This window comes from Malania oleifera, chromosome 9 (genome assembly GCF_029873635.1).
Source record: "Malania oleifera isolate guangnan ecotype guangnan chromosome 9, ASM2987363v1, whole genome shotgun sequence".
NCBI lineage: Eukaryota > Viridiplantae > Streptophyta > Magnoliopsida > Santalales > Ximeniaceae > Malania > Malania oleifera.
The window spans coordinates 83526217-83550212 of NC_080425.1; the positions used below are offsets into that span (position 1 = coordinate 83526217).

At 39.2% G+C, this 23996-nt stretch overlaps 1 protein-coding gene across 2 annotated transcripts; it reads left to right on the forward strand.

Moving 5' to 3' along the window:
• The first annotated feature begins 465 nt into the window (after positions 1-465).
• On the forward strand, positions 466-4295 carry LOC131164932 (beta-fructofuranosidase, cell wall isozyme-like). 2 transcript variants are annotated; one of them, XM_058122492.1, is made up of 7 exons: positions 466-646; positions 809-817; positions 1057-1916; positions 2109-2267; positions 2516-2754; positions 2831-2921; positions 4116-4295. In XM_058122492.1, the coding sequence occupies exons 1-7, from the start codon at positions 466-468 to the stop codon at positions 4293-4295; spliced, it is 1719 nt and encodes a 572-aa protein (XP_057978475.1). The 2 variants fall into 2 exon arrangements, with proteins under 2 accessions (XP_057978475.1, XP_057978474.1); XM_058122491.1 differs by lacking the exon at positions 809-817.
• Positions 4296-23996: the final 19701 nt, after the last annotated feature.

Consider the following 23996-nt stretch of genomic DNA (forward strand, 5'->3'; position numbering starts at 1 on the left):
AAAACGAAACAAATCAGGACCTCCAAAACAAACCTCACACAAATGAGTCATCAATAAAGTCATATAAGAAGATGGATTAATTGAAACTAAAATAAATAAAGGGAGAGAGAGAGAGAGAAAGAAGTACTATAGAGAAATCAAGGCATGTTGGAAAAGGAAATTTTCTAGTCACCAAGTTGCAAGAGGAGCTTTTACTAGTTAGGAAGCTTTATTTTTTGGATCACAGCATATATTTGGGACATAAAAACCAAAAGGAACATTATAATCATTCATACGAAATTCATGTTCAATTTTCCTTGGTGACATTTTCTCCTAAGAGCTTTCATTCCTACTTTTCAATTTTCTTGTCACCAAAACTTGTGCAAATGTGTCACGTTTTCTATGGGCATACTTTTATCCTCCACACAAATTCACCATATATAGCCCTGCAAGCCTGCCTTCTCTTTTAATTCCCACAAAGCAGCCATGGCACTGTGTTCTACAAGGCTACTTTGCTTGTTTTCTCTCTTGTTTAGCCATGCTGTTGTCCATCTTGAAGCCTCCCACCAGGTCTACAAAAACTTTCAATCTCTTCAGTGCAACTCTTCTGCGTACCAACCTTACAGGACCTCTTTTCACTTCCAGCCTCTCAATAACTGGATGAATGGTATCGCTTCACTAGCTGTTGTGTGTATTTTTTAATGTTCTTCCAAAAGTTTGGCTTTCACCCTTCTTTCATTTCTCTAAACTCTTGATTTTGTCTTGTTTGTGTCATTTGACATGTCTGCTTGTGGAATGGACTAATGGGTGTGTGTTGGGGGATTCACAGATCCTAATGGTGAGTTCTTTTTTGTTGTTAACAATGTTTCTGTATTCAGATAATATCCCAATGCATGTCACTTCAGGTCATGAACTTTGAGAGAAAAAAGGAAAATGGAGTCAAAATTACAGACATAATGTCTAAGATGTACCTAATGTGGATCTGGACACAGAAAGAAACATTCTAACCGTTGGGTGTGTTTGGTTTTCCATGTCCTGATGCTTGGTTTGTATATTTGTTAATAATTAAACTTTCAGGGGTAATGATATACCATGGAATTTACCATCTGTTTTACCAGTACAATCCTCTTGGAGCAGTTTGGGGCAACATTGTTTGGGCCCACTCAACATCCAAGGATCTCATCAACTGGATCCCTCTTGATCCTGCAATCAGCCCATCACAGCCGTCCGATATCAATGGCTGCTGGTCGGGCTCTGCTACTATCCTCCCAGGGGACAAACCAGTCATTGTCTACACTGGAATTAACCCACAAAATCAGCAGGTCCAAAATTTGGCCATGCCCAAGAACCAATCTGATCCATACCTCAGAGAATGGATCAAGTATCCTCATAACCCATTAATGGCGCCAACTCCCATTAGCAAGATCAACGCAAGCTCATTTAGAGACCCAACCACAGCCTGGCAAGGCCCTGATGGGTTATGGAGGCTAATTGTTGGCAGCGAGATTGGTAACACAGGAGTGGCTATTTTATATACAAGCAAGGATTTTTTACATTGGATTCTAGCTCATTACCTACATTCTTCCAAAGCCACTGGAATGTGGGAGTGCCCAGATTTTTATCCCGTTCAAATTAACAGCAGCAAAGGACTTGACACATCCACAACCGGTGCGAACATTAAGCATGTGCTTAAGCTTAGCCTGGATGACACTAAGCATGACTACTACACAGTTGGGTCTTATAACCCGAACAAGGATATCTATACTCCTGATAAGGGATCCGTGGACAATGATTCAGGATTGAGGTATGATTATGGGAAGTTTTATGCTTCAAAGACCTTCTTCGACAGTTCCAAACACCGGAGGATCTTGTGGGGTTGGATTAATGAATCCTCGAGTCAGGAAGATGATATTAAAAAGGGGTGGTCTGGACTTCAGGTGACTATTGAATTCACAACTTACACAAATTACTGCCGGGATAACTGAAATAAGTTGTTCCATGGTTAAGCTATATATAAGTCATCTAAAATTTAAACTAACCAGTTTAAGTTACCAAGTTGATCACCATGCTTAATTGGACAAGTCAAATGAACAGTTAGTGTCAAGTTACTAGTTACTTTGATTTTGCAGGCTGTTCCAAGGAGCATCTTGCTTGATAAATCTGGAAAACAATTGGTACAATGGCCGGTCGTAGAGGTCAAAACGCTTCGTGGGAAACCTGTGGGCATGAACAACATTGAGCTTAGAGGAGGGTCAGATCTTGAAATTCCTAACATTAAGGCTACACAGGTAACTATTTTTTTTTTTCCCCCTCTATCACAAGCTCACCAATTAGTGGTGCATTTTGCCACAATTCCCACAAAGCGGAAAAGAAAATAAAATAAAAAGGACTTTCCTTTATGTCAAGATTGAAAGCATTTACAACAATCCCTAAATAGATTATAGTCAACCTTAGTGATATTAGATATGCATTGGAAAAGTATACATATCTTTTGCTTTTTCCTAAACTTGATTTCTTATTTGTTTTGGTTTTGCAGGCAGATGTGGAGATTTCATTTAAAATAAAAGATTTTAAGAGAGCAGAGGCTCTGAACCCAAGTTGGACAAACCCACAGGACCTTTGTACTCAGAAAGGTGCATCCGTCAAAGGTGGACTAGGACCCTTTGGGTTGCTGGTCCTGGCTTCTAAGGGCTTGGAAGAGTACACGGCTGTGTTCTTTAGAATATTCAAATCTAAAAATGGTTATGTGGTGCTCATGTGCAGTGACCAAAGCAGGTCCTCTCTCTCTCTCTCTCTCTCTCTCTATATATATATCAGTTCATACCAAGAACTTATGAACTTCTGTTAACAGGTCCTCATTATATGAAAAAAATGACAAAACTACCTATGGAGCTTTTGTGAACATGGATCCTGTTAGTGAGGAAGTGTCCCTAAGGACCTTGGTGAGTTGATATTATATATGTGTATATATTCCTAAGGTTTCAATTCAACCACGCAAGATGATCAAATAAATTAAAAGGAGTAAGAAGGTTGGCTAGTGTTGATAACTGGTGACCAAAGAAAATTCCCCAAACACCTATTTCCCATTTTCCCCCTATAGCTCTTGCATCCATCTAATTATCAAATTACACGACTTTTTTAATAACAACATACTGAAGTGCATGCAATGCATAGAAGAAAACAAAATTTTCTTTTTATGATGTTAAAATTAAATTGTTAGATGATAGCTTCTGAGATCGATGAGCTGATATGAATAAAGATTAAAAAGTCATAAGTTTTGGTTGGATTCCCCGAGGTAAAAGGATATTATCTTTTTGTCTTTGGTGAAGAACTGGAGCCGAACTCTTAAGACACTGCGGGTTTTATCAGTTTTTCAATTCTTCGCATGCGTCTTTTAGAGCAAATAGGCCAAAAAAAAAAAAGAGAAAGAAAAGGATTCTCACTGCTGATCAGAAAGTATCAAATCCATAAAAATGAGGACCGCCACCAATGAATGTGGAACCTGCAGTGTGATAAAATAAAACATGATGAGTTTTCTTTACCAGAAAAAAATATGCTTTCAAGTTGCTGAAAGTGGGGGTAAATTCCCAATGCAAAAAAAAAAAAAAGTGCACTGGCAATGATTGTGCTTTTCCCTATCCGAAAGAAGTAAGAGATTGAGTATACATTTTTACACATGCAATGCAACAATTCCTGAACCATCTTTTTGTGGCTTATCTTCGCAAGGTCATTTTCTTGCATTTGGGGAGGCATGCTTTCAGCTCAACTCTCTTTCGTGTGGCATGAATTTGAGTTTTAGATTTAGATTTGTGTATATTTGTACAAAACTGAGTATAGAAATATACTAGTGCTGCATTTTGGAGCATGGATAGTGGGATTTGAATTTAGATTTGGGTGAATTTGCATAAAATTCAAAATAATTTTGTATTTCATATTGTTCAAATCCATATACATCCAAATCCAAGACCTCTCCCAAAGATAAGATGAGTTTTTTTTTTTTTGTCAAATCTGCACAAGTCTAACCAGACCCAAAATTTATGCCCTAAACATTATCTCTTCCAAATCTATTCAAATCCAAATCCTCCCAAACACTAAGGCATTTTTTCCTAATGGGTGAAGACTGATTCCTTGAGCAGATAGACCACTCCATAGTGGAGAGCTTTGGAGGAGAGGGAAAGAGTTGCATCACTGCTAGGGTTTATCCCACGTTAGCTGTTGAAGATAAAGCCCACTTGCACGCCTTCAATAATGGGACTGCAACTGTAATCATCTCAAAGCTCGGAGCTTGGAGCATGAAGAAAGCTCAAATCGCTTGAAGCAGGAAATTGGACAACAATGATGGATTTGTGCTAAGGGTTTTAGTATGATTGAACTGAATAATTAAGTATTTTCATCACTGCAATTCCACATTGGTAGTGTTACATTTATCGCTTACAACATATATAAAATTGCTTATATTACGTGTTTAGTGCAATTTGACAAAATCTAATAAAAACAAGTAGCGCGTTCGAATATTTGTCATGAACTTATAGCTTTTACACTTGTTTTTGATATTGTGGAAAACAATGAAAAATTAAACAAAACCCCAAATTCATCAGCAATAAGCATTAATTCTAAGCTAACTAACAGCATTGTCATCTCCATCACTAGATCTGCTTCTCGAAAACCCAACTTTACAAATTGATTTGTACACTAATTTCCTTTGTTTAGAGAAAGTTTCACAATTAAAGTCTAATCTAAACTCTAAATTCTTGACATATGATTTCTGTGTGCAATAACTTTAAACTAATCAATGTGGAATGCAAAATATTGTACTCATCCCTCAAACATGACATTATATTCGTGCATTGTTTAAAAAATATAAATACGATCTTCAGGTGAATGTAGTAACACTATTACATCCTTATACCTTTGATTTTTCTTTGTCAACACGTAAGTGTATTGAGCTTATACGGCTAAATTGTTCATATCTTAAAATTTAGAAATTCACTTGAAGAAAAAATAATAATAATAATAATAATAATAATAATAATAATAAAATAACACTAGGTATTTAAGCCATCCCAGATTTCCCACTTGGAAGGTGAGGGCTGGAAACAAAAAGAGAATTCATTGAATTGAGAGGTTTAAAACAAGTATGATTATGAATAGATTACCTTTCTAAGATCAGTGTGCAAAATATAAAAAGAAAAATAAACTTCATTGGATGACTGGGAAAAAATATTTACTGATTCATAACATGGATTAGACCAAAAAAGAAAAATCTTTCTAATATCTCCACCTTCTTCTTGCTTTGCCATCCTCCCCCTCCCAGTCCTCGTCACTGTGGTCGTCATCCACTCATCCTCATCATGATCTTTGATTTCATCGCCATAAAACTGTGGGGAAATAATTATGAAATTAGGCTTCTCACCAACCTCATTCCACAGGGCACATTTGTTCTTACAAATCTTCAATGGAATCCCAAATCCTATGGATTTTGAAGTAGTTTCGCGGTTGAAAATGAATTCAAGGGAAGCACTAGGACAATGGGAATGGGACAATGGGAAACCAAGCACTAGGACAATGGGAATGGGACATGTACAAATATGAAATTATCTTTTTCATCTTAAATATGTTTTCTTGATTATTTAAGCTTCAGTTTGGAACTCGAAAAATATTAGGGAAAGGAAATTTTTTTTTTAAAAAAAAAAATTCACATTTTCGTGTTTGGTTATTAAGGAAATTGGAAAAAAAAAATGAAATATATATAAAATCCATGAACATAATTTTGATTTTATAAATAACTAATATTTGAATTTTTCTAATTTTTAATTGTGTTAAAATAAATTTTCATTTTTAATAGTATTTTTCATATGAAAGGGAAATATAATGGAAAATAAGTTTCCTTCTTATTTACATTTCCTTCCTTTTTCCCAAATAAAATCCTTGATCCAAACGAACCCTAAGTGTTAATGCTTCTTGATTTATTGTTTTTGATTGACCATTTGGATTAAGAACTTTGTTCGAGAAAAAGAAAAGGAAAATTAAAAAAAAAAAAAGGAAATAATTTTTCAATTGTATCTTCACTCCATATCAAATATGATTTAAAAACAAAATTTTGATAAAATACAATTAAAATTAAGAAACGTAAAAGGTTAATGACATGCAAAATTAAATTTTTGTTCATGGATTTCAATATATATTTTATTCTCTTTCTCATTTTTCTTATAACCAAACATGAAAAAGCAGATTTCTTACTAATGGGCTTTAGGGTATGTTTGAATCAAATATTTTACTTGGAAAAGGAAAATAAGGAGGAAACTTATTTTCCCTTATATTTTCCTTCTCTATTAAATATTATTAAAAATAAAAATTTATTTTAATATGAGTAAAATTAGGGAAAACTAAATATTAATGATGTCTAAAATAAAATTTTTGTTCATAAATTTGATATATATATATATTTTTTATTTTTTTTCTCACTTTCCTTGATAAATAAATATGAAAATATAGATTTCTTCATATTTTTCTCTTTTTTTTTCCTCAAATTTTTCAAGTTCCAAATGAGCATATATGTACATACATTAAAGCATAAAATATATACAAGTTAAAAACATCACCTACCAGACACTGGTTGTCCTATAACGTTGCATCATTCCACCCATTTGAATCATCACACTTCTTGAGCCAAATGGTTGTCACTTGTCACCACACTTGCTTGTCCAATTTACATACATAGTTCCGCCCATTTGTCTGAAGGAAATGGAAAACTTGCTCGATGGTTCTTGGAGAAGAGTGGAGAGAAGGGAAGAGAAATGATTGTCTCTCCCATTTATTCTTATTTGGTTGACATAAGATGCGGAGACAAAACAAATGAGTTTCTTCCCACTAATTCTTATTGATATGAGATTGAGAGAATAGAGAAGAAGTATCGAAAGGAGATCACTTTGTATTCTTTCAATTTGGAGAGAAATTATAAGAAAAAGATAAACACCTTTATGTTTAGAGAGGGGATGAATTTAAATTTTTATTGGATTTGGATAAAATATAATATAAAATTGTGTTAAAATTTATCTAAATTCATTGAAATTCAAATCCAAGGTCCGAAATCAATATTGTCGAATGCAGGATTAGACAACTTTTAGAAAGTGGTCGTGTGAGTGACATTATCGTAAATGACAATCCAACTTTGGTCTTCTTTTCTTATATTTTTCTCCACTTTCTTACTTATTAATTCCATTGCCTCTCCTCTAGTCCTCTCCACTCTTACAAGCTTCTTTGCTCTTCTCCCCACTTTGATACAATAAAATAGACTCTTTGGTTTGTCTCCATGAAGGTGGTAATCCAAATACTCTAATAGAACCTCTGAACCTCAAAAAGAAAATAAACACTTGCAAACACAATTCGAAAAATGGAATTTAAGCCTTCCATCATTATACGCATAGGATTTTTTTTTTTTTAAATAAAAAAAATGTAGAGAGAGAGAGATTTCTTGTGAGCTGGTTTTTGGTGGTTTGTCCGTTCAACTCCACTTGATGTTGTTTGTTGTAATCGAGTTTTGTTTTGTACTATAGTAGTTAGCTTAATTTGTTGTGTATGGTTTTTGCTTTGACTCTTACTTGGTGCCGGACAAGATTTTACCTTTTGAGCTCCACTTGGTTTCTGATAAGCTTCTACAGTTCCACCCTCCAAAAAGGTCTCCTGTCACTCGTACTCGATAGTTATCTTTCAATTAAAAGCACTTTGGAAGGTGGGTATGAAACACACCCTTAAAGTATGCATGATAAATCGATAAGTATATTAAAATTTTGTTAAGATTATTAAATTTTCAATTGTGTACAACCTACATCAATCTTAAATCTATATATACATTGACATGTGAATTAGCTTGTCAAATCACGACTTGATAATAATCTAGTCTGCGCGCGTATTATAGATGCACTGTGGAAATATAAGCTTGCCTTTTGTTGTGATTCGGCATGCCAAGCTCCCTTTTGTTTTTGTTTTTTTTGTTTTTCTATTGAATTCTGTATTAAATTCTAGTCCACATACATACATATACATATACATATATCTATCTTGTGGTGCGCTCTCTCTCTCTCTCTCTCTCTCTCTCTCTCTCATGCAAAAGAAATTGTTTTATCTGCCTTTTCTTGTTTGCTTGGTGACTTTAGGACCTACTGATTGGACGTTAACATACACTTCAATCCCTGTCGCCATAAATATGCATTATCAATATATGGTTTGGTACTACTCTAGCAGTGGGCACCAAGTATTCTACGAAGTTCCGAGAGGATAGTTGGTGCTTTTCTTACCAAGCAAACAGGAACCCTAGGATTACTGCCAGGAAAAAAGCAGAGTTAATGGTACATGAGAATATGATGACCCATCCATTCCTCATTGTGTAAGCCAACCTTTTTGGACCCAAAAAAAAGACAAAACAAAGCTTTCCAAAACGCTGCATGTAGACATTTTATTTTGTTTTATTGGGAGCTTATATAATAAAAATTAGATAAAATTTATTAATTTTATAAAAAAAATAAAATAAAAAATAAAAAATAAATATAGAAAAATTGAATTTTTTACATTGAAAATAATTATAAAAAAAAAACAGAAAAAGGGAAAAAAAATGAAAGATAGATTCTCCAATTTCCTATGATGGCATCCGCACACACGTACAAAAAAGAGTCTGTTAGGAAAATAAAAAATAAAAGTTAATTGGTATTTAAAATATGATTGAGCAACTTAAATTGATTAATCAATTTGAATAACCAATTAGCTTTAAGTTTGATTGATTAATTTAAAATTGATTGGTCAATCAAATTTAATTCAATTGTTTCCCTTAAACCTATAAATAGAGGCATTTGAGGGTGAAACATAGACAGTTGAGATTGGAGAATAGAAAATTGAGAGTTTGGGAGAGTCAAAAAGAATTTTTTTTTTTTAAAAAAAAAAAAATTAAGAGTGAATTGTTGAGAGACTGAGTGGCTGAGATCGAAGAAATCAAGGAGCGTTAAAGATTGAAGAGTTCAAATTGCAGCAAGGGCTTGGAATTAAAAGGCCAGGGAAAAGAGTTCAAGAGGCTTGGATAAAAGAAAGAAGAAGTTGAGAGTGAAGCAGAGGTAAGTACAGTTTGATTTTGCAAATTTCTAACAAATGCGGAAGTTTGAATTTCTGTAGTTAATATTTAAATTCAAATAATTTTCTTAGAATATACCAAACGAGATTCAGGAATTGGACCCGAATTTGGAATGTCCATACCCAATTACCCATATTTGGGTCAGCTTGACCCAAATCTAACCCATCGACCTAAAGACCCAAGACCCAGGTCCATTGACCTTTGACCCTGGCCTGCAGCCCGTTTGATTAAATACAAAAACCTAATTAGACCTAAGACAGTTAAGTCGAATATAGAATTTAGTTAAAAACAAAGCCCAATTGGGCTTGAAACAATTTAGCTCAATCCTGAATTTAATTAACCCAAAGCCCAATCGGGCCTGAATCAATTTAGCCCAATCCTGAATTTAGAATCCAGACCCAAATAGGGCCTGACTTAGACTAGGTCATTTGGCCCACAACCAGTTTTAGCCCAAATCTAACCCTAACCTAAGTCCAGGTTAATTAACCCTTAAATTCTTATTTGGATTCTAGGAAAATCCAAGAAAACAGACCAAGGAGGGAAACAAAAACCTAAAAAATAAATAAAATAAAATAAAAAAGAGAAAGTGATTCAAAAGGAGGATTATTACCTGCCTTTGGATATGCTTGTGGATCTATTGGTTTGGGGATTCCAAGGATTTGGTAGAGAGTTCTTGTCACGCCCCGAACACGCAGATGGGTCATAGGTGTGAATTTAGTAACCTAACTTGTCTCTATATCAATTAAAACATACATGATACAACATAAAAAGAGGGTCCGACCCCGTGGTGAGCGGATGCCCACATACATACACATAACCATTCATACTCATCTAACATACGCAGCGGAATACGGTCTTTTATACATAAACAGTATCATACCAGAGTCTATACACACTAAGATATACATTCCCATAATACCAAACATACCCTAGGTGTCTACAAAAGCCATCCTGACAACCTGGATACCAAAACTCATACCTAATAGGTACTAACAGTAGCTAACAACACCTCCACTCCCAGACGCAAGGATGCTAATTACGGCTACCTGAAGAACCTGAAAAACATTGTACGTACGTTCGGAGTGAGACACCTCTCAGTAAGGAAGAAAACAGGTTATATCAGTGTGTGGCAAACTAGTGTTATTTTACATACTTCATAACACTATAAAATATGATACAGATCGAAACATTTACATATAATTTCATACGTATAGATACAGTTCCAGTATTTTCACAAAAAACATTCCGGTACATATGATACCCCAAACATACGGTCAGTGTCGTCACACTAGTTCGCAACTACACAAGGTCACCTCGTCTCACAGCGATTACATTGCTACATACGCAACTAGGCTGCGACGATCGAGACTCACAATGATTACATTGCTCCATACGCAACTACACAAGGTCACCTAGCCTCACAGCGATTACATTACTGCACACACAACTATGCTGCGATGACCCAGGCCCACAGTGATTACATTGCTACATATGCAACTACACAAGGTCACCTAGTCTCACAACGATTATATTGCTACATACGCAACTACGATGTGACGACTCAGGCCCAATAGTGATTACATTGCTACATACGGTGTAGAACACACCCTTCAGTGACCAGCCGGAACATACTGGTGAAATTTCACACCCCAGATATAGAGCCGACCACTCTTGCCCACGGTAGTTAACCGATACATGTCTGTTTCACAAATCCCTGGAAATCATTTTGGAACTCACGTTCCTGTACATTTCAGCGTACGGTAATAAGCCGCCACATAATTGTTTTACAAATACCTAGAACAAATACATACAACCATACATACTACACTTATTTGGTTTATAGCAAATCATATCGTTTACAAATTCAAGTATATAATTTATGCAAATATGAATTACGGTCACCTCAATAATACAGTTTTAACAAGACCAACAGTTTTCCAAACCAAGTCTGAAATCCCTAATTTTCCTGAAAACTGTAACCCGAAAATCCAGCATTTTTACCCAATAGATTTCCCCAAATAAGTAGCCAAAACATACATACGATCGTAGCCTACAAGCTTACCGATCCTGATTTCAAAAATAAACTGATATAAATAGAATCCCCTTACCTTAACCCGAATACCAATTACGACTTTACGGTCCCCAAAACTACGAACCAAGACTCCAAAACCTACGAACCACAGTACAATACAAGCTTACAATCCATACTATTACACATATACTGAATCAAAAATGAAAACCGAGCCTTACCTCGATTTTAGCCCGAAACCCGAAATCGCTTGAAACGAGATTTTGATCCGCTAGAAACGTAGAGAATCCTCTCCTGATCCTTGCAGTATCGTTGGATTTATGAACTGGGCAACGATCAGCAAACAAAACTAGAGAGAGAGAGTGTGTGTAGGGAGAGTTCTAGAGAGAGAGAGAGAATGTGTTTGGGGAAACTTAGTCCCAAAGCAACCCAAAAGATCCTTTATAGCACCTTTGGCCCGAGTGGATTCATCGACGAATTCTTCACTAGCCTCATTGACGAATCGGCAGTCTCGTCGATAAGCTAGATATTCCAAATTTTTCCTGACTCGACGAGCTTTCGAATTTCGTCGACGAGAAGCCTTCAACCTTTGTCGATGAATTTTGGCCTCGTCGACGAAATCTATGAAATTTCATTTTTACCCCTCTTTTACAAAATAAATCCATATATCATGGTTCGGGTTCTTACAATCTCCCCTCCTTACAAAAATTTCGTTCTCAAAATTTGCAATCTCTCATTACAAACACATTCACATTACTATATACATACATACTCTGAGGTGAAACGGCGGCCGTTCATACGCAGCCCCTCTACAATACATACATACTCTATGGAAAACAGCGGCCATTTATATGCAGCCCCGTCACGATACATACACACATACTCTAAAGAATACGGCGGCCATTTATATGTAGCCCCATTACAATACATACATACATACTCTAGAGAATACGACGGCTATTTATACGCAGCCCCGTTACAATACATACATACACACACACTCTCACTTATGGCGGAGGAATACCGTGGTTACCTATATACACGGTCTCGGGAGCTTACAATACAACAAGACTCTCCCAAAGACTAACCACTAAATACAATACGATAGCAGAGGTTTACATACATACATACATACTCATACCACCCTGCTATCCAAGTACTACTCAGAACAACTGCGGATACTTTCGGCGTATTTCCGTTTCTAGTTCCCAAGATGTTTCCTCAACCTCGTGGTTTCGCCACAATACATTCACCAATAGTATTTCTTTGGTACGAAGCTTTTGAACTTTACGGTCCATAACCTGAACAGGTTTTTCCTCATACGCTAAAGTATCCTCGATTTCCAACTCATCATAATTGATAACATGAGATGGATCCAACATGTACCTTCTCAACATGGATACGTGAAACACATCGTGAACCCTTGAGAGTGCTGGGGGTAGTGCAACTCTGTAGGCTACCGGACCCACTCGTTCAATAACCTCAAATGGCCCGATATACCTCGGGCTCAACTTGTCCTTCCTTCCGAATCTCATCACTCCCTTCATTGGAGCGATTTTAAGGAATACTTTACCCCTTATCTCAAACTCCAACTCACGGCGGCGAACATCCGCGTAACTCTTCTACCGAATCTGAGCCGATCTAATCCTCTCCCAGATCAAACCTACCTTCTTAGATGCCTACTCCACGAGTTCAGGTCCTAAAACCTGACGTTCACCAACCTCATCTCAATACAAAGGAGATCGACACCTTCGCCCATACAAAGCCTCGAACGGTGACATCCCTATACTAGACTGGAAGCTATTGTTATAGGCAAACTCCACTAGTAGAAGAAACTGAATCCAACTACCACCGAAGTCCAATACACAAGCTTGTAACATGTCCTCCAAAATTTGTATCGTCCTTTCTGATTGTCTATCTGTCTGGGGTGGAACGTTGTACTGAAAGTAAGCTTCGTCCCCAATGCTTCCTGCAAACTCTTCCAAAATCGAAAAGTAAACCTCGGGTCTCGATCTGAAACAATGGACACTGGTACGCCATGCATCCTCACAATCTCATGCACGTACATATCAGCTAGTCTGTTTAAAGGGTAGCTAACCTTTATCGGTACAAAGTGGGCAGATTTTGTCAATCTATCCACGATCACCCAAATAGCATTCTTCCCATGAAGCACTGGCGGCAATTCGATAACAAAGTCCATGGAAATATGCTCCTATTTCCAAACTAGAATAGGCAATGGCTGCAACAACCCTGTCGGCCTCTAATGTTCAGCTTTCACCTGCTAACACGTCAGAAATTACTCCAAAAAACTAGGAAATATCCCTCTTCATACCACTCCACCAGAAGGACTCACGCAAATCCTAATACATCTTCGTACTACCCGGATGTACTGTATACAAAGAACGATGCACTTCCTCCAGAATCGTCCTTCTGATCCCATCGTCATTTGGAACACACAAACTAGTCCCAAACCTCAACTCACCTTTGTCAGAGATGTTAAAACTCGCAGCCAAACCCTGCTGCGCTTTCTCCACAATCTCAGCTAACTCTGCATCATTAGCCTGCGCGGCTTTAATACGCTCAAACAAGGTCGGCTGGATCACCAAGCTAGCAACGTAAGCCTGATGATCACCAGACACCAACTCCACGCCCAGGCTTTCCAAATCCCGTCTGATATGATGCTGAGCTACAACTGCAGTTACTGCTGCATGTTCTGACTTCCAACTCAATGCATTTGCTACCACATTAGCCTTTCCCGGGTGATAGCTGATCGTGCAATCGTAGTCCTTAATCAACTCTAGCCACCGCCTTTGCCTCATATTCAGCTCCTTCTTCGTGAAAAAGTACCTGAGGCTTTTGTGGTCAGTAAAAATCTCTCACTGAACACCATACAGGTAGTGTCGCCGGATTTTAAGTGCATACACAACAACAACCAACTCCAAATCATGCGTAGGGTAGTTATTCTCATATTCCTTCAGTTCTCGGGAAGCATAAGCTACCACCTTACCCTGTTGCATAAGCACACATCCCAAACCCTTCAGAAATGCGTCGCTATAAATCACAAAACCCCCATCCCCCGAAGGAATGGTCAAAACTGGAGTAGTAACGAGTCGGTGCTTCAACTTGAGAAAGCACTGCTCGGAATCACTAGTCCAGTCAAATTTTGCACCCTTCTTAGTCAATCATGTCAGAGGTCCAGATAATTTAGAGAAACCCTCCACGAACCGACGATAATAACCTACTAGTCCCAGAAAACTCCGAACCTCCTGCACACTCTTCGATCTAGCCCAATCGACCACAGCTTTAATCTTACTAGGATCAATGGAGATACCGCCCTCAGACACCACATGGCCTAAGAACATGACTTGATTCAACCATAACTCACACTTCTTCAGCTTAGCATACAACTTCTTTTCCCACAGAATCTGTAACACTAACCTCAAATGTTCCACATGCTCTTCCATACTCCTCAAGTACACCAGAATGTCGTCAATGAATACTACTACGAGTCGATCTAGGTACTCATGGAAAACTGTGTTCATCAGATCCATGAATACCGCTGGAGCATTTGTTAACCTAGAAGGTAAGACCAAAAACTCATAGTGACCATATTTGGTTCGAAAACCAGTCTTTGCTATATCCTCAGACCTAACCCTCACCTGATGATACCCTAATCGTAGGTCGATCTTCGAAAAGACCCGCATTTCCTGCAGTTGGTCAAAGAGATTATCTATACGAGGTAAAGGATAGCAGTTCTTCACAGTCACTTTGTTGATCTCACGGTAGTCAATACACATACCCATCAACCTGTCCTTCTTCTTCTTCCACTAACCCTGCTGAGGACGACTTTGAGGACCAGAAGATACTGGCCTCTTCCCCTGAACCTGCACTACCTCATCTCCCCGAAGGTCAGTCTCAACTATGGTGGCTTTATCCACCAGGACAGAGAACTCACGGATCTGCAGCATCCCCACAAGACGGCAGATGTCTTTCCTCAAACCCCTCTCAAACCTCCGAGCCTTCTCGTGCTCATTTGGAACTAAGTACAGTGCAAATCGAGATAACTCGATATATTTTGGCAGCATACCTTTGCACCGTCAAAGTTCTTTGCGTCAGGCCCGAAAACTTATTAGCATTCGCATCTCGAGTGGAGACCGAAAAGTATCTCTCGAAAAATACCTCTTTGAAGTGGCCCCACGTCATACCAAATGGACCAACTATTTACCTCTCAAGCAGACTCACAGCCGTCCACCATCGCCCTGCCTCCCCAGTCAGCTGGAAGGTAGCGTACAGGATCTTCTGCTTCTCAGTACAGTGGAGGACTTCTAAAATCCTCTCAGTCTTCTCGACCCAGTCCTTTGCCACAATCGGATTAGGTCCTCCCGTAAATGTCTGAGGGTGCATACGAGTGAACCTCTCAATTGTACACCCCGTATCAGGGGGAGAGCGTTCACGTCTCCTAACACTCCGCCCAATCTCTCGAATCACCTGTTTTGCCAAACTACGAGACACAGAGGAGACTTATCGCTTGCCGTCACCTCGGAGCCACTCTCCAAGTTATTATCCTTGGGCTCCATTCTGAAAACAGAATAGGAATCGATTAGAATTCCTATGTCGTATGCAGTTAACACAATCATAGACCTAATCATGTCAACTATTACTCTCACAGGTCTAAGTCTACCCCGTCACACCAAAACGAATTCATTAATGGTGTGCCTTGCCTTTACTGGAATCATCATTCCAGGAAAAACACGAAATACCGCCGACACATCCCGATCTAGTAACAGAACCACCCTCGACCAACATTACCCCTTTCCTACATCCTATACTCTGATATGTACACATCAATACTCCTAACCAAGTCTACAAGACCTAACAACCTGGTTAGCTTTGATACCAAAATTGTCACACACCGAACCTACAGATGGGTCCTAGGTATGAATTTAGTAACCTAACCTGTCTCCATATCAATTAAAACATACATGATACAACATAAAAAGAGGGTCCGACCCCGTGGGGTGAATGGATGCCCACATACATACACATAACCATTCATACTCATCTAACATACGCAGCGAAATACGATCTTTTATACATAAACAGTATCATACCAGAGTCTATACACACTAAGTTATACATTCCTACAATACCAAACATACCCGAGGTGTCTACAAAAGCCATCCTGACAACCTAGATACCAAAACTCGTACCTAATAGGTACTAACAGTAGCTAACAACACCTCCGCTCCCAGACGCAAGGATGCTAATTACGGTTACTTAAAGGACCTGAAAAACATTGTACGTACGTTCGGGGTGAGACACCTCTTAATAAGGAAGAAAATAGGTTATATCAGTGTGTGGCAAACCAGTGTTATTTTACATACTTCATAACACTATAAAATACGATACAGATCAAAACATTTACATACAGTTTCATACGTATACATACAGTTCCAGTATTTTCACAAAAACCATTCGAGTACATATGATACCCCAAACATACGGTCAGTGTCATCACACTAGTTCGAAACTACACAAGGTCACCTCGTCTCACAGCGATTACATTGCTACATACGCAACTACGTTGTGACGATCGAGGCCCACAGTGATTACATTGCTCCATACGCAACTACATAAGGTCACCTAACCTCACAGCGATTACATTGCTACACACGCAACTACGCTACGACGACTCAAACCCACAGTGATTACATTGCTACATACGCAACTACACAAGGTCACCTAGTCTCATAACAATTACATTTCTACATACGCAACTACGATGCGATGACTCAGGCCCAATAGTGATTACATTGCTACATGTCACGAGCTAAGCTTGTTCAGGGCATTATGCTTGCCTGTGACAGCTTATCTCGCGTGCTTAGGATGGGTTTCCATCATGTAAATACTAGTGTAGGGTTATTTTCTACTAGTAGAGTCTTTGTAAGCCAAATATGGCAGTATGACTCCTCAGTCACTTTGATGTTTCCTAGTGCCAGGATGATAATTACATAAAAACCTCTTTAGGGGAGGGTGAGTGTTCATCAATCATTGTAAAACTCACTAGCAATTGTCAACGTGCTTAGCCTACTTGCCTCCCTCGCTAAGTACAACTTGTCAACGGAGGATTTGTTAATGAATTACGTTTGCTTCAATATTTACTGCTTGCTTGCCACGACTTTCATGAATTGATTATTATTTCCGCTACTATCTGAATGAATGTTAATGAAAGTGCTTTGTGGATGAATGTTGGTAAACGATAAGCTGGCTAGTTAAGCAAGAGTGCTTTAGCTAGCGCCGCACGGCCCTTCACAATGGTGTGAAAGAAGCGGACAGTGACAGTTGGTATCAGAGCCAAGTCGGTGACACTTGGTGAGAGCCCAAGGTTGAGTTACTACGTGAATTCGATTGCCTTCGTTGTTGGATTTGGGAAGCTTTGGTAAGTGACCATGGCACCAAACAATGCTGAAAGGATCAGCGTGCTGGAAGCACAGGTTGAGGAAACAACCAACACTATGGCCGCGGAGGTGGCCCAGATGAGAGAACTTGTTGATGAAGTGATGGGATCACAAAAACGTCAAGTAGGTTTGATAGGTGACATGTCAGAGGACTTTCGTCACATTATGGAAACTTTGCAAGCCCGAATGGCAGATTTGGATGCAAAGGTAAATGTGATGGTTCTTGCTATGGGGAACTCCAACACTCCGGGAGTTAGCAAGACCAAGGTGCTAGAACCCAGGACGTATGGGGGTGCCCAAGATGCCAAGGAGTTAGAGAACTTCTTGTTTGATGTGGAGCAGTACTTTCGCGTTGTGAGGATGGCCTCAGAACAAGCAAAGGTGCATACTACGACCATGTACTTGGTGGGTGATGCCAAACTGTGGTGGCGTACCAAGTACAGAGAAATTGAAAATGGAAGTTGTGTAATTGATAGTTGGGCAGACTTGAGGAGAGAGCTCAAGGCCCAATTCTTTCCTGAGAACGTTGAGTATAATGCAAGGAGAAAACTGAGAGATCTCAAGCATACGGGGTCAATCAGCGAATATGTGGAACAATTTTCTGCTTTAATGTTGGATATTCGTGATATGTCGGAGAAGGATAAGTTATTCTATTTTCTTGAGGGGATGAAACCGTGGGCAAGAACTGAACTTCATAGGCAAAGGGTTCAAGACTTGTCAACTGCATAAGCGGCTGCAGAACGCTTGACAGACTACACTGGTGATGAGACCGCTTTGTCCAAATGGTTTGGCAGAGAGGGAAACAGTGGAAAGTCTTTCAAGAATGGCAAACCCAAGAGTGGGGGAGCCAACTCTAAATCATCAATCTCACAGGAAGCTTCGTCGTCTCAAGGGTTCAACACACCCAATGGAAAGGGGAAGAGTAAAATTGAGTGTATCTTGTGTCGAGGCCCTCATAGAGTTTTTGAGTGCCCTCACAAAGCATCACTTAATGCCTTATAGGCTTCCATTATAGAACAGGCAGTGGAAGACGATGGGGAAGAGGATGATCCCCCGAGGGTGGGTTCAGTGCGGTTGGTGAACGCATTGGAAAAGTAGGCAAAAACACCAAAAGTTACACGAGCAAAAGGGTTAATTTTTGTGGACTTGAGAATCAATAGGAAGAGCACCTGGGCTATGGTGGATACCGAGGCTACCCATAACTTTGTTTCGCAACCAGAAGCTTGGAGAGTCAACTTATCCTTAGAGAAGGATACAGGACGCATGAAAGCAATTAATTCTACAGCCCAGCCTACTCTGGGAGTAGCCAAACAAGTGGCTATAAAGCTTGGACAGTGGGAAGGTCATGCGAATTTCACAACGGTGCCATTGGATGACTATCCAGTCATTCTAGGAATGGAGTTCCTAATGGGGACGAGGGTAGTGCTGATGCCTTCGGCTGGTTCCCTGTGTCTGATGGGAGATCACTCGTGCATGGTGCAAGTCGTTGCAACGAAAGGAGACGACGGGAAGTCCCTTTCAGCCATACAACTCAATGAAGGATTGGGTAAGGGTGAGCAGACACGTCTAGCCACGGTGGTGGTAGACAAAGAAGTAGGCCAAGAGCTGGAGCCTACGACCATCCAAGCGGTGTTGGATGAGGATAACGAGGTGTTGCCAGATAAGCTGCCTCAAAATTTGCCTTCACGACGGACTATGGAGCAAGAGATCGAGTTGTTATCAGGACTGAAACAACCTGCTAAAGGCCCATGTTGGATTGCACCTCTTGAGATAGTAGAGTTGGGGAAACAGCTTGATGAAGTGGAAGCGAGATGTGTTTGCCCTTCCAAAACGCCGTTGGGAGCATCGGTGTTGTTTCAGAGGAAACATGAAGAGCATCTACGGAAGGTGTTCAACAGGCTGAGGGGAAACAGTCTGGATGTGAAGAAGAAGAATTTCTCTTTCGCTCGGCGAAGCAACAAATTCCTTGGTCAAGTGGTTGAACAAGGTTGTATCCGGAAGGGTATGGAGAAGGTAAGGATGATTCAAGAACGGAAGATCCCCACGACAGTGAAGGAGTTGCGTTCCTTTCTTGGCCTTACTAGATACTACAGGAAGTTCGTTAAGGGGTATTCGCGGAGAATGACTCCAATGAAAGGACTACTGGGAGGCCGCACACGCGGGATAATGTGGTTGATTATACCAAAACTTGTCTCACTTGCCAACAAGACAAGGGGGAGCGGAAGAAGTATGGTACTTTCATGGCCGCACCAAAGTACTGTTCGGTAGAGGGGACGACTCAATTGTTCCTTGTGACTATTGTGAAACATTGGGGTGTTCCCCAAGTTATTATTTTTTACCAAGATTTAATGTTCATTGACAAATTCTTAACAGAGTTTTTCAGGATATTCAGGTCACACCTTGACATCTCTTCGAGTTATCATCGACAGACAAACAGACAGATGAAGAGATTCAAAGAGCTGCTAGATGAGTACTTGTGCCATTGTGTCAACGACAATTAGAAGAATGGCGTGCAACTACTTGATTTGGCTCCGTTCTGTGGCAACGCCCAAAGGCGCTCAACAATCAACAAGAGCCCTTTTGAGCTTGTTACAGGCCAGCTGCCACTGTTACCTCACACAGTGGGCGAGCCGTACAGACGAAAGAGTCCCAGGGCATACATCTTCACTAGTGAAGGGAGACAGAATGCACAGTTTGCCCAAGCCTATCTGGAGAAAGCTTTTGAGCAGATGAAGAAGTGGGCAGATCAGGAGAGAAGACCGCAGTTTCATGTCAACTGCCTCAAGCCATTCAATGCCAACACCAACAACCTGAGCAAAAGTCAGTCAAAGAGCGCAGAGTTGAAGACAGTGCAACCTGACAGACATGATGTTGAAGAGATCCTTGTAGACAGAAAGTTCATATCCTTAAAGAAGAAGCGGCAGAAGTTCCTAGTGAAGTGGAAATGCCTTGATGACAAAGAAATCAGCTGAATTTCTACGGAAGATATTCAATTGTTCGTGGACAAATTTGAAGTGTACCTATCGCCAAAAGTCTACGAGGACGTCGACCGCATAACTGGGGGAGAATGTCACGAGCTAAGCTTGTTCAGGGCATTATGCTTGCCTGTGATCGCTTAGCTCGTGTGCTTAGGATGGGTTTCCATCATGTAAATACTACTGTAGGGTTATTTTCTACTAATAGAGTCTTTGTAAGCCAAATATGGCAGTATGACTCCTCGGTCACTTTGATGTTTCCTAGTGCCAGGATGATAATTACATAAAAACCTTTTTAGGGGAGGGTGAGTGTTCATCAGTCATTGTAAAACTCACTAGAAATTGTCAACGTGCTTAGCCTACTTGCCTCCCTCGCTAAGTATAACTTGTCAACGGAGGATTTGTTAATGAATTATGTTTGCTTCAATATTTACTGCTTGCTTGCCACGGCTTTCATGAATTGATTATTATTTCTGCTGCTATCTGAATAAATGTTAATGAAAGTGCTTTATGGATGAATGTTGGTAAACGATAGGCTGGCTAGTTAAGCAAGAGTCTTTAGCTAGTGCCACACGGCCCTTCACAACTGTGTGAAAGAGGCGAACCGTGACACTACATACGGTGTAGAACACACCCTTCGGTGACCAGCCGGAATATACTAGTGATATTTCACACCCCGGATATAGAGTCGGCCACTCTCGCCCACGGTAGTTAACCGATACATGGCTATTTCACAAATCCCTGGAAATCATTTTAGAACTCACGTTCCTATACATTTCAGCGTACAGTAATAAGCCACCACATAGTTGTTTTACAAATACCTGAAACAAATACATACAACCATACATACCACACTTATTTGGTTTACGGCAAATCATATCGTTTACAAATTCAAGTATACAGTTTATGCAAATATGAATTACGATCACCTCAATAATACAGTTTTAACAAGACCAACAGTTTTCCACACCAAGTAAAGATGATACCCGAAATCTCCAATTTTCTCAAAAACTGTAACCCGAAAATCCTACGTTTTTACTTGATAGATTTCCTCAAATAAGTAGCCAAAATATACATACAATCGTAGCCTACAAGCTTACTGATCCTGATTTCAAAAATAAACTGCTATAAATAGAATCCCCTTACCTTAACCCGAATTCCAACTACGACTTTATGGTCCCCAAAATTATGAACCAATACTCCAAAACCTACGAACCACAGTATAGTACAAGCTTACAATCCATACTACTACACATATACTGAATCAGAAATGAAAACTGAGCCTTACCTCGATTTTAGCTCGAAACCTGAAATCACTCAAAACAAGATTTCGATCCACTAGAAGCGTAGAGAATCCTCTCCTGATCCTTACAGTATCGTTAGATTTATGAACCGGGCAACGATCGGCAAACAAAACTAGAGAGAGAGAGTGTGTGTGTAGGGAGAGTTCTAGAGAGAGAGTGTGTGTGTGTTTGGGGAAACTTAGCCCCAAAGCAACCCATAATATCCTTTATCGCACCTTTGACCCGGGTGGATTCATTGACGAATTGGTGTCCTCATCGACAAATTCTTCACTAGCCTCGTTGACAAATCGGCAATCTCATCGACGAGCCAAATATTCCAAATTTTTCCTGAATCCCTCGGCATTCACTCATCGACGAGCTTCTGAATTTCGTTGAGGAGAAGTCTTCAACCTTCGTCGACGAATTTTGGCCTCGTCGATGAAATTTGTGAAATTTCATTTTTACCCCTCTTTTACATAATAAATCCATATATCACGGTTCGATTTCTTACAGCTCTTACTCTATGCTCTTTTCGAGGTTCGTTGAACCTAAAAAAAGAAAATAGAGAGAAAAAGAAAGATTAGAAAGATCGAGAAAGAAAGAAAGAAAGAAGCAGAGGGATCTGAGAGAGAAATAAAGAGAAAGATAGAGAGAGAGAGCTGCATAGAGAAGAAAGAGAAAAGAGAGAGAAAGGAATAAAGGAGAAGGAGAGAAGCAGAGAAAAGAAGAGAGGGAGAGAGAAAAAAATATAGCTTATATATATTAGTGGACACATGTCATTGTCCATACAGTGGCACGTGGCACAATTAGGGTTGTGTATTTAGAGGGCGACGTGGCACAATCCTGGCAGTCCAAAATGTGTTTTTTGTGGATGGTCGGAGCACTGCCACAACAGCGATTTGTGTCAAAATCCTAGGGCAAGTCGTGTCCTGCCACGTGGTGGGGTGACGTCATGATGACATCTTTAGCAACCCGAAAAATAGGAATAATAAGAAAATACAGGAAAAGAAGGAATTTGGTTTGGTGTAGACCAAACCATCGACGGTTTGGTGGGGGAGCTGAAAACCATCGACGGTTTTGGGTTACCGCAGCTGGGTAAAGGTAAAATAGTATAAAAGGTTTGGTTAAAAGGCCAAACCGTCGACGGTTTCCCTTGTGCCAGCAACCCTATATAAAGGATTTAAGTCATTTTATTTGTTTTAAAATCAAACTCTCTCTCTTCTCTTAGGGTAGCAGTCAACTCTATCTCTCTCTCTCTCTCTCTCTCTCTCTCTTTCTCTCCATTTTCTCACCCTGTTTAAGCCCGAATCGAAGAAGGAACGTCATTTCGAGATCCTGGTGATGTTCTTTGCAATTTAACTGGAGTAATTTTGAGAATAAGGCATTTCAAGTACCACTCCAAAACTAGGGTAAGGAGGTTATTTTTAAAAGTTTAACTAGTAATTGAAAATATGTGGGCCTAGGTATGTTGAATAACCATTATTCTGGGGTTAAGTTGATTAAATTAGGGTTTATGGATACAAACTTTGTGCGGGCGCTGTAGGCATAGCATTGAATTCCCTGCAGGCATAGTTTTGGGAAACAGGTAAGGGGATAGATTATGTCAGGTATTTTCAGAAAGTTCACTGTTTAAAATACAATATTTAATTTAGAAATTATATATATAAGAATTATCTGGATATTCATTTTTATGAAAAAAGATTTAATATTATTTCTCTGAAAAATATAATCTTTCCAGACAGTCGGCATATTATAAAATAGCACTCACTTGCGTGGCATGGGTATAAATACTTTATTGCAGACATTAGCATGTCAAATTATTTTATGGTTACACAGAACAAGCATGTTTTTATAACGAATTTTTAGAAAATCTATAAACAGTACAAAACTTATGATATTTTCAATATATTATGATAATTCAGTCGGCCCAGATGCCGTGATATTTTAGCCGACCCAGATGTCGTGATACTTCAGTTGGCTTAGATGTCGTGACTAGATATATTTATAACAGTTTATTCAGAAACATTAATGGCAGATTTTACACAGAACCATGAAATAGTTATATTACAATTATTTATGAAATGTACTATATGTTAGCAAAACTCGAATGACTTAGTTTAGTTTCAGAGCACGGTATCATAGCTTTCAGTT

Bases quoted from the DNA above. Each gene is read 5' to 3' on its own strand.
- LOC131164932 (XM_058122492.1), top strand. From the start codon at position 466: ATGGCACTGTGTTCTACAAGGCTACTTTGCTTGTTTTCTCTCTTGTTT. The intron at 2,268-2,515 runs GTAACTATTTTT...TTGGTTTTGCAG, and splicing joins CTAACATTAAGGCTACACAG to GCAGATGTGGAGATTTCATT. The intron at 2,922-4,115 runs GTGAGTTGATAT...TTCCTTGAGCAG, and splicing joins AAGTGTCCCTAAGGACCTTG to ATAGACCACTCCATAGTGGA.